We start from the raw sequence: 15,050 nt of genomic DNA, 5'->3' as shown, positions 1-15,050 counted from the left end.
CACACAGAAGTGATGTGCGATTTTTATCGGGAGACTTTGAGGAAACGTTGGGTGGAAGGAAATTTGTGGCTTCTCTCAGATTCCACAACTTTCTGTCACCGAAATGTGAGGGAAAAGTGTATTTTTGGCCAAATTGTGAGGTTTGCAAAGGATTCTGGGTAACAGAATGTGGTGAAAGTGCCACAAGTCACCCCATCCTTGATTCGCCTAGGTGTCTAGTTTTAAAAAATGCACCTGTTTAGTAGATTTCCTTAGGTGCCGGATGAGCTAGAGGCCAAAATCCACAGCTAGGCACTTTGCAAAAAAAGCTCTGTTTTCTTTGGGAAAATGTGATGTGTCCAAGCTGTGTTTTGGGGCATTAGGCCTACCCACACAGGTGAGGTACCATTTTTATCGGGAGACTTCGGGAAACGCTGGTGGAAGGAAATGTGAAGCTCCTATCAGATTCCAGAAATTTCTATCACCGAAATGTGAGGAAAAAGTGTTTTTTGGCCAAACTGTGAGGTTTGCAAAGGATTCTGGGTAACAGAACATGGTGAGAGCACCACACGTCACCCCAACTTGGATTTAAATAGGTGTCTAGTTTTAAAAAATGCACAGATTTGGTAGCTTTCTCTAGGTGCCGGCTGAGCTAGAGGCCAAAATCCACAGCTAGGCACTTTCCAAAAAACACGTCAGTTTTCAATGTAAAAATGTGCTGTGTCCATGTTGCGTTTCCTGTTGCCGGCTTTAGGCCTAACCACTCAAGTGAGGTACCATTTTTATCGGGAGACTTGGGGGAACACAGTATGGCAGAACAAGTATTATTGCCCGTTGTCTTTCTCTACATTTTTTCATTCCAAATGTAAGACAGTGTGTAAAAAAGATGTCTATTTGAGAAATGGCCCGTAATTCACATGCTAGTATAGGGACCCCATAATTCAGAGATGTGCAAATAACCACTACTTTTCAACACCTTATCCTGTGCCCATTTTGGAAATACAAAGGTTTTCTGGATACCTTTTTTTCACTCTTTATATTTCACCAAATGAACTGCTGTATACCCAGTATAGAATGAAAACCCATTGGAAGGTGCAGCTCATTTATTGGTTCTGGTTACCTAGAGTTCTTGATGAATCTACAAGCCCTATATATCCCCACAACCAGAAGAGTACAGCAGACGTAACGGTATATTGCTTTAAAAAATCTGACATTGCAGGGAAAAGTTGCAGAGTAAAACGTGGAGAAACAATTGCTGTTGTTTTCACCTCAATTTCAATATTTTGTTATTTCAGCTGTTGTTTGTTGTAGGAAACCTTGTAGGATCAACACAAATGACCCCTTAGTGAATCCAGAATTTTGTCTACTTTTCAGAAATGTTTACTTTTCCGGGATCCAGCATTGGTTCAATACCAATTTCTGTCACTAACTGGAAGGAGGCTAAAAGCACAACAAATGGTAACAAGCATTTGCAATGCAACGGGTCTCGCGTTTGCTCATGTTAGAGCTGATCGCGTTGTAAACTCCTAACCTGACTTTTCACCTATCGGGCAAAAGTGCATTTATGTGCATAAACCGAAAAAATGAAATTAACTATGTAAAGCGCTCGACTTCTGCCAAGCGAGATCGCGCTCGTAAATTAGAGAAAAAGAAGTCCACAAGCCCGATGGAAAACAGCGAGCCTCGCATGTTTTCTGTACTTGGTCGCTGCGCTGGAGGAGGGCTAGCCACCGGAAAAGGCATGACGTATGCATGCCTTCGACTAATGAAAGCAAGCAGATTTTATTAGGCAAGCCCACGATCCAATAAAAAACACTGACGTGACGTTGACAGGGCTCCGAGCCCTTTTATAAACATTAAAGCGTCTCGCTGCGATACGCATGCGCGAGTGCATGCAACGCAGGCTTGACCCTAAAAATGGGGTATGTCCCAGTAAAATCCCAAAATTGTGTTGAAAAATGTGGTTTTCTGATTCAAGTCTGCCTGTTCCTGAAAGCTGGGAAAATGGTGATTTTAGCACCGCAAAACCTTTGCTGATGCCACTTTCAGGGAAAAAAACACAAGCCTTCTTCTGCATCCCTTTTTCCCATTTTAAAAAAACAATGACATTTTTGCTGTATTTTGGCTAATTTCTTGGTCTCCTGCAGAGGAATCCACAAACTCTGGGTACTTCTCGAATCTCTACGATGTTGGAAAAAAGGACGCAAATTTGGCGTGGGTAGCTTATGTGGACAAAATGTTATGAGGGCCTAAGCGCAAACTGTCCCAAATAGCCAAAAAAAAAAGGTCTAGCACCTGAGGGGGAAAAGGCCTGGCAGTGAAGGGGTTACTACATATCCATCACGTCTAGGGTAGGCCCAGGACAGCCCAGAGGGCAGCATGCAATGTATTCAAAGTGTAGAATAGGTACTTTTAAGTTTTACTTCTCCTGTTAGTGAAAAACTCTTACATTTGTTTTTCCCTGCAGCAAACCCTGCCTCCCCACAGGATAACATTGGAGTTACCTTATCACATTGTCTATGTGTAATTTCTAAATGGGAAGAGATTAGCACTTCATGTTTGGTGTCTTTAGAAATGTGGCGAAGAGCCCTAGTTTACAGTATAGTCAGGTTTCTGATCACAAATATAAAGATGCCACTTTTAGAAAGTTGCCATTTTCTGCCCTTTTCTGCCAATAACCTCACCTGTGTCACATGATGGGGTGTAACTGACAGTTAGACTTTATAAATTCCACCCAGGTAGTCACACAATAGAGAGTTAGGTGTGACTGGATGGGCCATCTGCTGGCAGGATGGGGGGTTGTGGAGCTGAGCAAAGCCCCACTTACACCCCAATAGGTTGTGTCCCGTCTTCACATAAAGGGCCTAACAATCCTGCATTGTCACTCCAGCCAGCTTGTAGCCAGGACAAGGGAGGCAGGATATGCTATGCACTTCAGGGCACCAGGGTATAAATAATAGACCTCAGACACCACCACTTCAGTACACTTCTGGACCTGTGGATACTCTGCAAGGAAAAAGGGCTGCTGTGCTGCTGAAGGACTGCCACACTGCTGGACTCCACTTTCTGGACTCTTGCTTTGCTGTTCTGATCTGCTACTTGCTGCCCGCCTGGGTGAGAAGGACTGGACCTGCATCTCTTCAACCCAGAACCCAGAGTGACTCCAAGAGCTAGTCAGCTGGCCTCCTGATCTGATGCCTCAGGGACACAATAGGCTTCCAACAACCTTGCATCTACACCTGGACTCTGCCATCTGTAAGACTACCCTGCCACGTGGTGCCACCCCAGTCCTGGACCATTGGAAGTGGGCATAAGGACCTCTGTCAGCCTGTGGATCCAGTAGAACCGACGCATCTCCTCTGCTGCTCGGCACAAGCCCAAGCAGAACTGACGCATCACTGCTGCTGTGTGAATTGAATCCATTGAAAAGACTTGCATTGCTGCAGCAGTCGCATCGCCTTCAAAAATGCCACTGCACGAAGCACCTCTGGCGCAGGTCTTCACATCTCTCATTGACGGCAGCCTCAACGATGATGCCAGACTCCGCATTGCAGCCTTGCAGCTCCTCGGAATGGATGCATCGCCCCGACTGCACAATGCATCCCTGACTCCAGACTTAGGATCCTCGATGTTGATGCAATGGGAACTTTCACAGCAGTCTCGCCGTGTCTCAGAAAAAATTGGATTTCTGATAACTTAAAGAGGAAAAGTTATTTTGTAAAAATGTACTTTGGCTAAAAAAGCCAGAACTGGCTTTAATACAGTTTTGTCACACAGCCTCTCCAGAGCTGGAATACATAGCCTTTCCTGTAGAGTTAATGAAATGCGTCCTGAGTCCAGAAGTAGCATATCTGTGTTAACTACTGACAAATCAGCAGCTGTCTGGGAGACCGAAGGGCAGCTTTAACTCTACCTCATTTGACTTGGAGATGCCAGGGAAGGCTTCTCCTACTTATTCCCTGGACTTTACCAGACAGCCAGGCTCTACTCACAGTGTGGGAGAAAACCAACATTGTAAGATGGTAGGAGAGCTAATCTAAATAGAAGAGTAGTTAAGGAGCCTACCTGGTGGCAACTGGGTAATGTAATCTTGAAACTGTGGCTCCTGGATAATTTTACGGTAATGCAAAGAGGAGGTGCAGCATAAAGAGGTGGGGGTCTACAAGAGAATAGTTAGGAATGGGTGGTAGAATTTCTCTAATAAATGGCTGGTGCATATGATAAATCTGGCACCGCAGCTGCAAATGCCTGAGAACATTCCTGGACCTGGGAAAACTTTATATGAATAAGGCCCGGCTGCAAGAAGAGTTCTGACTCCTGATTGAAGAATATAATTCACTCATGGACTCAAGGACTTCTTAATCCCAATGGCATCCAGGGACTGGACTGCTTTCCATGGGCCAACTAGTTGGCCTCCCATGTCCTTGCTTCAGGGACACAAATAACAGAAGGACTCTATGAGGACCAAGCTGACCACAGAAGACTGGATCATGAAGACCAGACTTATCAGGAGAAAAACCTGATGCCTAGAAGCCTCCTCTATGGAACTAGGGCTGCAGGATTGACCCAAAGGAACTTTTTCAGCACTTGGAAAAAGTGAGAAATAGGCTCTCATTTTGACCCTGGCTGTCTACTGACTGCTAGGGCCACGGTGGCAGTTTCACAGGCGATGGGCCGGTGTTGAAGACCAGCACATTATGAGTGTGGAGGGTTGGCCTTTGCCAACCCGCCACATCCCCGCTCAGACTGCCAGGGTAGTGGACCCGTCAGGCCGGAGATCAGTATCTCCGACTCGGTGGTCCAATGAAGACCACCAGCAGTATTATGAGCTGTCTTTCCACTAGGGTTTCTGCTGCAGTAGCAATGCCACGAAAACCCTGTCGGAAAGGCTAGCGGTGACAGGGAATTTCTTCCCTGTCACCGGCAGATGACTCACCCCCCAGCAAGCACAATATCCCCAAAACCCCTCCATACCAGAACCCCCTACCCACTACTTCTGGTACAGCGTTCCACCCTTCTAGTACAGTGCACCCCCACTTCTGATACAGCGCCCCCCTCCCTGCATGCATGCACATGCATACAGACACCCACCCCGCATACACCCATTTACCAACACTGACATACACACATTTACTCACATGCATCCATACACGCATTCACTTCAACATTCATACACGCATCCACACACCCATTCCCACACGCATACACACACTCATGCACACACCCATACACACACGCATTCAAACATGCATACACACACGCATACACACTTCAGTTCACACACGCAGCCATACACCCATACACACATGCATTCAAACATACATACACACTTCAATTCACACACGCAGCCATACACCCACTCACACACGCACACCCTCCTCCCCTGTCGGACGCCTGACTTACCTTGTTTGGCGAGGAGGTCGTCCGGCAGGAATCTGGAACAGGTGCTTCCACCTCCAGCAGCGCCCTGCCATCAGGACACCTCCAGGCGGTATTACTGCTCATAATACGGCTGGTGGAGTCCTTCTGGTGGGGCGGGCCGGTGGTGGAACTGCCCATGCGCCTCCTCCCACCAGCAAGACTACTGCAGGATTTCCACCCAAAATGTGGCAAAAATCCTGCAGTACTCATAATATGGGGGGCAGAAGACCGTCAGCAGTGGCGGTCTTCTGGCGCCCTCGGCTTTGGCGGTCTTTCAAAAAGACCGCCAAAGGCATAATGAGGGCCATAGTCATTTTTCACAACTCTGGAGGATGGGGACAAGGTGTTCTGTCTTCCCAGGGAGGTCAAACCTAATATAAGCAAAAGCACCAGGTTTATCCCAAGCTGAACTTTTTTCCATGCTGAAAACTGGGTCAGCAGGAACTTGTGGTGAATGCATCCGGTCTCATAGAATGGTTTCCAGCCGCAGCTTCAATAGCCTTGCCTCAATGGAGGATTCTGACTTTCAAAAAATGTGACTGGGTCTAAAAGTAAAACCTTGGATCAGGGTGAGGTGGCACATATATCTGACCCACTAAGCAACCTTGACTGTTGAGAAATCTAGGTAAGTCCCATTTGGAGCTTTTGTCACTAAAACCAATGCCTTCAGTGGGATTTCAGCATATAAGACTGTGATGGACCCACGCAAGTCATAGCTGTGGACCTTGTGCCACTGGAAGATTTTGAGTTTCATTTCAGATAATGAGTCAGAAAATAAAAACTTTGATCAAGACGACCCACTTGATTTATCTGACATCTGCTCAATTGTGGATGGCCTGAAATCGCACTTAGGTCCGGTCAACAGCTAAGGATGGACGGGGACAGAAAATAGGTTTGAGCACCACATTAAAAGTGGCCAGCATTAGAGAATCAGATAGCTAAAAAAGTATCCCATATTTGCTAATCAAGGCAGATTTCAACTTGTAAAAACAAGCTATGGAATTATTTTTCAGGGTGGGGGAAACTGCAGAAGTGTGCATGCTGCAGGCAAAGTTTGTGGTAGTATCAGGGAAAGTAGTAGTCAAAAGTGGCCCACCGGACCATAATACAGGCCTACAAACAGCCAATTACCATCCCATACACTGCTCTGTGAGACTAGTCCTTCGAGCACTGCCAGATTTTCCTGCATACAGACCGACCCTGTCAACAATGACTTTTGATTGGACCTTTCATTTTTCTTGGTGATTTTTGCCCTAAACATTTAAAATTCATATCTCTGGTTCCCCTCAATGTATTTTAGTGACCTTTGAGTTTTGTATTCATTGTATTTTTCTCTATGTTTCTACATTGGTTTGAGAATTGTATTATGTTGTGTTCTTTTATTGTTGGCAGTACATTAATTTAACATTCACTTCTCTGGAGATTGCCTGCTGCTTGTGAAGTAGCCACCAGGGGTTGAGAAGAGGTTTTCTCACGGCTGTTTTTGACCTAACTAAAGTAGATTTGTTGAGTTAGTAGGAGTACCAACCCCGCAAATTAATAACCCCATTGCAAACAACAATGATGGGACGACAATCACTGATGTCAGAGATGGTGGTGACTTTTTTCAGTAGAAGTGTTGCTTGGCCAACTTTCAGATAACTGGATACTTCACAATGGGACAGTTAGGAGTTCACTGTGTTAACCTAGAAGGAACAGATGTGGTGGCTGACTTAGTGTAAGCAGCTTTAATATTGTCAGCTGCGTACATGAATGGTTTTAGGCCATCATTAGTACGGATGAAATTGGTAAAACAAAAAAAAATAGCAGACAAGTTCTTAGGATACGTGGGGTGAGAAAGGAGTGACATGGCTTTCTAAATGTTCAACTTTGTGGGAAAATTAGTCAAATAATAATCAAAGAGATGAGACCGAAGGAGCTATGAGGAGATCAAGGCGGCAGTGATTACAGAACAGAAGAAGCTGACAGAGTTGAGCGGAGCGCAGTATTTCAGTTGAGGTAGTGCAGCAGGCAGTGCCCCTGCACCGCAGTGTTTTGCAGAAGGTCCAGAAGATCCAGCAAGCCCACCAGGTGGTTCACCTCCGAATTATGCACACTAAGGAGAGAATGCAAAAGGCTAGAAAGATGTTGGCCTCGCACGAGAGATCTGGCAGACCGCACCACCTTCAAAGATGCGCTGAACAAGTACCACCACCACCTCAAAAAAGCAAGAAGGTCGCCCTTCTCAGCCACATCGAGGAAAGCACCACTGCCCGAAGAAACTCTTCAAGATCATCACAGTTGTCCCACCCAGCAACCACTGAAAACACAATCCAACCTTTCCAGACTATCTGCAACTCCCTTGCTGATTACTTCTACAGCAAGATCACAGTCATCAATAGCAACTTTCCTCCGCAACCCATCAGCATAGATCACCTTTTGACTCCGTCTGAGGACTCTCCCGGCCACCTCATCACAGACTAGACAACACTATCCATACAGGAAACAGCCCCCTCATGATCTACACCCACTTTGGCGCACCCATTTACCCCTGCCACCATAACAAACCTCAACCTCGGTCAGAAGATCAGCAGCTTCCTCACTCACATCTGCAACACCTCCATCAAGACTGCCACCAACCCAGGGGCATGGAAACAAGCAGAGGTCAAATTGCTCCTGAAGAAACCTTCAGCCGACCCCAGCAAGTTCACAAATTACTGCCCTATCTCTCTGCTCCCCTTCCCAGCAAAGGTCCTGGAAAAATCCATCAACAAGCAACTCTCTGAAAACCTTCAAAAACACAACCTGCTATACTCCTCACAATGCAGTTTCTGCTCCAACCAAAGCACAGAGACCAACCTCATTGCCTCAACAGATGACCTCAGGATCCTCCTGGACCACGGTGAGAAGACGGCCCTGATCCTCCTAGACCTCTCTGCTGCATTTGACACCCTCTCTCACTTAAGCCTCACCTCCAGACTCCACCACATTGGGATCCGTAGCAAGGCCCTCGCATGGATCCACGCCCTCAACACAGGCCGCACCCAGAGGGTCTGCCTTCCCCCCTTCACGTCAGAACTGAACAACATAATTTGAGGCGTCCCGCAGGGATACTCCCTCAACCCTACCCTTTTCAATGTCTACCAGACACTGTTAGCCGAGCTCGTACACTCCAAGGGACTCAACATCATCTCCTACTCTGACGACACAAACTAATACTCGCCTTCTCCGAAGACCACGCCACTCCCAGAGACAACTTCAGCTACACCATGATACACGTCGCTGAATGGATGAGATACAACTGCCTGAAACTGGTCACTGACAAAACGGAGGTGATTATCTTCGAAAGCAACCCCCCCCCCCTTTTGCCCCTCCTCCCACCTGTGCACGTCACACCCTCCTCGACAACAGGAAAAAACTCAAGACATGGCTGTTTGAGGAGTAGACACTGGCACACAACAAACCTCCCAGAGCGCCTGGATACCTCCCGGGATGATACGCCGCACTTTACAAATCCATTGATTGATTGATTGCATCGTGCATTCCATAAACAGGAAAACGAGAAAAAAGAAACTTAGCATTTTATCCGAAAACAATGCTGGAATTTCTTGAAAGATTATGTCACTTATTGAAAATTCTTTAAATTTTTTCAAAAACAAAATGCAATGTTCTCCCACAAGCCTAATTTCAGAATTAACTTCTTACAGTTTTGCTAAATCAAGCATGTAAATGCAATGCATTTAAAATATATTTGCTGGCAGTAGGAAGCATCTGTAGGAGCAACAGTCTCCACAAAAACCTTCTAAGGCATACTTTGAGACGTGAAACTATTTTTTTAACAAATGAAGCACAGTCAAAATGGTCGGCACCAGTCAATATCAAGACATGAAAGGAACAATATAAATATCACGTCATAAGAGTCAATGTTAACATTGTGATACACACAAATGATAAAGTCATTATCATGACATAAAGCCAGCTGGCCAGTACCACTATTATGGAAAAGGGGTAGAGGCACAATAACAGTGTGATGGTGAAGGCTCAATGTAACAAAGCAGAATCATGACCTAGGCACAGAGAGGCAAAGCCAATATAACAATACAAAGTTAGAGGGAAACTAGTAGTGGAATGAAAGGACATGTTAGGAACAACAGCAATATCCTGATGCAAGGAGAATGGGACAATGGCTGCATTATCAATAGAGACAGGAACAGCGTAATGGAGTATCATGATGCCAGAGGAAAGAGAAGTTGAATGAAAGAAGAACACAGTAGAAAAACAATGTTATGAAACAACAGCAGTGTCATAGTATAAGGATAAATAGGTCAGAGTAATAGCATCATGGCACAGAAGTAGAATTACAAGGGGCTTGATTTAGATGTTAGCAGACGAGTTACTCCATCACAGCGGTGAAGGATATCCTGGCAGCTGAAATATAAATCCCATAGGATATCATGGGATTTATATTTCGGCGGATAGGATGTCCGTCACCATTGTGACAGGGTAACTCGTCCTCCAACATCTAAATCAGGCCCAATATCTGTCCCACATTGCAGGGAACGAGGAGCAATGACAATGTTGTGACAATTAAAGAGGGTGATAGCAGTATTATGACACAGACTGAGGGAAGGTAGCAGCATGGAATAATGATTTCTGTATAATAACATTTAGATAGCTGAATAATATCATATTATAACATAACAATTAAGGGATAATATCAAGACCGCAATATCAAGACCTCGACTAAAGTGCAGACACACAATATGAACATGAGACATTGTAAAAGAAAGTCATAAAAGCAATCGCAGGGCACAGTGGCTGAGGAGCAAAACAGGTTTTTTAAAACAGATGCAGAGACACAACAGCCGTAACAAGATACAAGGATAGTGGGACACGCCATAATGATAGATACATTTTTGTGATATTGTGACCTATGGCTAGAAGCACAAGAGCAGTATAATGCGGAATAGTGGATGCAGGAATGACATAAGCAACACGTCACTGAAGGATACCGATGCAATAAATTCCCTAAGACAAGGATCGAGGGGGAATACCAGCATGACATAAGGTGACATAAGAAGAGATGTGGGAATAGCAAACGTAGACACCAGCGTACAGGCACGAAGTGGTGGTATTATATTAGGCATATAATGGTATTAGGATAAATAAACAATATAAAAATGATGAAATGGCAATCGTTTGGTCGCAAAAAAGGTATCATCGCTGAACAGTCATAAGTCATATGATGTTGTTAGTCAGGTGGCCTGCTTGGGGCAGTGGCAAGTATGTGTTTATTGCAGCAGAACCCACTGGATTTCCTGGTAGTGGCGATGGTTTGAGGGAGTTCTTGGAGGAAAAGTGATCGGTAGGTGTACTTGTAGAGTCAGTAGCCCATATTATTCCCAACCAGAGAAGCGGTCAGTATATGACACAGTGGCAGTAGTGTTAAGCGGGTGTCCGCCCACGGGCAGTGGTCAGTGAGAATACTTATAGGAGAAATCAGTATAGGTCCTGGTAGTAATAATGGATGGTGGTTGGCCCTAGTGGGAGCAGTAATTAGGGTTTGTCAGCGTGTGTGTCCATAGGGACAGTGGTCAGTGTTTATGTGGGTAGTGGCGGTGCTCAATTTGTGTCCCGGTAGATGCAGTGGTCAACTTGTGTTGTAGTGCCAGTGGTCCATAGGTGTCCTTGGAGCAGCAATGGTCAGTGGGGAATCTTTATAAAGGTGTTGGTCATTTGGGTACAATGTTACGCATAGAGGTCATTGAGTGCCCCGGTAAGGACAAAGATCGCTGAGAATGTTAGTGGTCAATAGGTGCTCTGGTAGGTCAATTCCTGTCGTGGTAGGCTGGCTGGTGTTCTATAAATGTAGCAGGCAGCTAAGCCTTCGGTGCTATGGATTTCTGAAGTTATTCAAATGTTGCATTTAGAAGTTGAGCACCTCTTTTCTGCAAGGTTTTGGTGGCTGTTATTGCAACAACGGGTAAGTTGCCCGAAGGATGGACATGGACTCTTTTGTGTCCAAATCACTAAACTGGGGATGTGGAGTTAGTGACTAGGAACTGACTACCCTGCCTGACATTCTGAAGATTGTGTGCAAGCAGTATTTGTTATAATGGCTACAGGTCCATTGGTGAGGTGAAATTCTCTACAGCATTTGACAAAGTACAGCGGGGGATTCTCTGGAAATGTTCCTCGTGCTACAGTAGGGGACCTGCAAAGAGTACTTACAACCCTTGAAGGTACTGTACAGATAATTAGTTAATTATGAACTGAGCTAAGACCCAGCTGTTGACACCTGGAATGGTCAGTACGATGGGGAAGTGGTATGCTGGTAAAAAAGAGTTACCCCAAATGGCGAGTTACAAATACAGTAAAATGTCATGGGAGGAGCAAGTGTGGTCAAGGATGAGAGCTGTGCTTTCAATAGGTTAGGCATTGTTTAGCTTTAACACCATACATGGGGGGTACTTCTTAACACCTTTAATTGGAAGATGTAATGCCAGAGTGGGAGCAGTTATTAAATAAATAAATTCCTATATTCGATTTGAGAATTTCGACCCCCAGTAAACTTTTGTGGCTTCAGCTTGGTTTCATATCGAGTTGGTACAGGTTGCAATGTACAGATTTAGAATGTAACTATTCCATATGTAGCTCTTGTAATGCATTGATTCCGGAGGAACAGCTAACACTGCTGTCTTTTGCATCATATGGCTGAAGAGAGTGAACAATAGTAAGGCTAGTGGTCATTGAGTGTCCTGGAAGCTATGTGGGTATCCTGGAAGTGGCAGCTATTAGAAGGTGCCCTAGAAGTAGATACAGCAAGTGGTTGTGCTTATAAGTTGAAGGTGGACCCCTTAGTGAAAGTGATCAGTGAATCATCTTTGTCAGAGCAATGTTCAGGGAGTGTCTTGGTGAGGGTAGTTTTCAGTGGAAGTCATGGTAGGTGAGTGGTTACTGATGAGGATAGTGTTCCATGGGTGCTTTGAGATGACCGGTGGTTGTTGTGAGTTACAGTAAGGTCAAATGGCAGTGGGTGTCCAGTTGATGTGGGTATGTACATTTGCTGGTAAAGACAGTCTTAAGTAGGTGTTTTATATTGTTAGTAGAGTCTTATGAGGCCAGGAATTGTGTAGGGAGGTGTGCTTGCGTACTGGGAGCTTACAGCTTGTACCTGAGAGTCATCTGGTTGGGTTCTTCCTCTCTTCTTCTTCCTGTCCCCATGGATTTCTCTATGTTAACCTGCAGCAGCTCAGCCTGTTTGAGTGACAGGAGGACACAAATTAATGATGGTTTTTGGAACAACAGCAAGCCTACTTTGTGACCAATCGAGGCTTCATATTGGGTCTGTCAGAACTGCTATAATTCACCAGTCAGGAGGAGAGAGAGTTGGCGATGCCCCAAGCCACCCAGAAACTCTGAAAGACCCATGTTATGACCCATACACTGCTCACATAAGATGTGACTACCTCTTCCTGGCCATCACACTGTTCACTTGAATTGTTACTGACCAATGGCCGCCATTCTGCTCACAGAGGTTAAAGCGCATAACTGATCCCTGCCACCATACTCACAGAGGTCAACACGGACCACCAATGCCTTCAGAGAGGTGGTTACTACTGTTTACCGCACCAGCTTAAAACCTATCAATTATGCAGATTACCACTTACATCAGCTCTCCCACAGTACTAATACGAGTTACCAGCCATTAGTGACCCCTGCAATGCTCACAAAGAAGAATATGACTTGTTACTGCCATCTCCATTGCTCATGCAGATAGTTATTACACATCGCTAGTGCCTTCACTGCTTACATAGAACATTACCACTTCTGTCATCTGTGCCTCCATACTGCTTACAGCAGTTAAACTCAGTAACATCCAGACTACTCACACTGATTCCCATACACCGCTGCCATGCCGTTGTGATTCTTAGAGCCCACTGCTTACCCCGAGCTCCTCACACTGGAAGAGGAAAATGGAGGTTCTTCGGGCCTGCAGCTCTCTGATGGTCAGTGCCAGGACCGAGTTGTAAGTGCCGCTGTTTAAGATGGAGTTGCAGCTTAACACGCTGTCCAGGCTGAAGCAGTCCAGCTCCTCCTGCAGGGGAACAGACACAAAAACTGGGTTCATTTTGTAGGTCGAAGTGCAATTGAAATGGATGACAAGTGCTTTCTGTCTCCTGCGTGCACACCCTGACCTATGTCCCACATAAGGTTGATTCAGATTCATGTCAATGGTCTTAGACCTTTCCTTGTGTCCCATTTGCTCCTCTTCTGGTTGGGGTGTGCTGTTACTTGTTAATGGGCACTTCCTTGGAATGATTCTCTCTCACTGTGATTGCTCTCCCTTCTATGGATGGAACTGCTTTCATGCAAAAGATTGGGATTATTGGGTCATAAGAAAACCCAGCAATGATTTACATCTCCTGTATCCTAGTCCTGTTCTCCATTCCTTCCATCTCATTTGTCTACACGTAAGGGCAGACAACACCTCTGTCATGGGGTTCACCATGAGCAGTAGGCGCAGACAAGTTTGGATGTAGTGCAATCAATTCCTCACTGACCTCACTGCCTCGGTGTTGCTGCTAGAATCCATTGCCTGTGACCTATCCACATTTTTAGGCTCTTCATCTGACATCAATGATTTTCTACCATTATATGCACACCTCTACTTTCACCTGTACAGTGTGTTGGTCCCTGTATTAAGTGAAAGCCTAATCTGCTTCAAAGACATCACTTACATGATAAACAGGCTCAGTGGCTATAGTAAGCAAGGTCTTGCTACTCCTGACTAGGGAAGGTTTCCTGCACTATGACCTTTGTTGTTCCAACTCTTTCTTTGTGTTCAGTTATGTTTTTCCCCATAGGCAGGAAAAGTCTATTTGCCACAAGGTAGGGAAGATTCCTTCCCTAAGAGGAGGGCTGATCTGTCTGCTATGAGCAGGAATGGCCTATTTCCTTATGTGTGGATATGTCATCTCACCCAATAGGTAAGAAACATCTCTTTGTATGAGTAGGGTTGATCCATCTCTCTGTTGGTAGGAGCACATTATATGAACATCTTCACGATTAAGAAAATACAATATTGCTCACTACAAGGGCAGAGATGGAATCTCTTCATATGGATCTAGAATGTTTACACTTCCTTTGGACTGAATGCCCTCATGACAAGTAAAATGTTTCTCCTGTATATATTGGAATTCTCACTCGCTCTTGGACAAAATGAAGAGTCTTGCTATGAACCTGACATGTCTCACTTCATACAGGTCGTGATATCCTCTCCTCATTGTGGAACTGTTTGTTTTCACATCTTACCCTGGTCTCAATATCAGTCAGTGACAATTCTTCATCCTTGACTTGTAAAATGAGATCCTGCCCCCAGACCCGACCTTGGGAATCCAGCAACTTTAGCCGAGCAATAGCATCCTCAACAGTACGCATCTTCTCGGAATCCACTTCACAGGTGAGAAGGTGCTGAGGGGAGAAACAAAGAAAGGAATGCAAGGCTATGACAGTTTAGGATTATATAATCTTATCTCAGGCAAGATTGTGTTTTCATATCCTATAACTGCAAATAGAACAAGTCTGTCACAACTGGAATGGCAAAAATTCCATGTTGTAATGAGCTGTGTTTCTTGAGTAGGTAGGAGAATGCCCTTATTGACAGGAGT

At 45.1% G+C, this 15,050-nt stretch overlaps 1 protein-coding gene across 2 annotated transcripts in view; it reads right to left on the bottom strand.

Annotated features, from left to right (window-relative positions):
* The window catches only part of EPS8L3 (EPS8 signaling adaptor L3), a 187,055-nt gene that overhangs the window by 148,680 nt on the left and 23,325 nt on the right, over positions 1–15,050 (bottom strand). For both annotated transcript variants that reach the window (XM_069238344.1, XM_069238345.1), the window contains 3 exons: positions 14,695–14,853; positions 13,328–13,477; positions 12,554–12,636 (listed from right to left, as the gene is read on the bottom strand). In XM_069238344.1, the coding sequence (XP_069094445.1) occupies positions 12,554–12,636; positions 13,328–13,477; positions 14,695–14,853 (392 nt within the window). The remainder of the gene's footprint in view (positions 1–12,553; positions 12,637–13,327; positions 13,478–14,694; positions 14,854–15,050) is intronic.

Source organism: Pleurodeles waltl, chromosome 6 (assembly GCF_031143425.1).
Source record: "Pleurodeles waltl isolate 20211129_DDA chromosome 6, aPleWal1.hap1.20221129, whole genome shotgun sequence".
NCBI classification, from domain to species: Eukaryota; Metazoa; Chordata; class Amphibia; order Caudata; family Salamandridae; genus Pleurodeles; species Pleurodeles waltl.
This window is presented reverse-complemented; position numbering and strand designations above follow the sequence as displayed.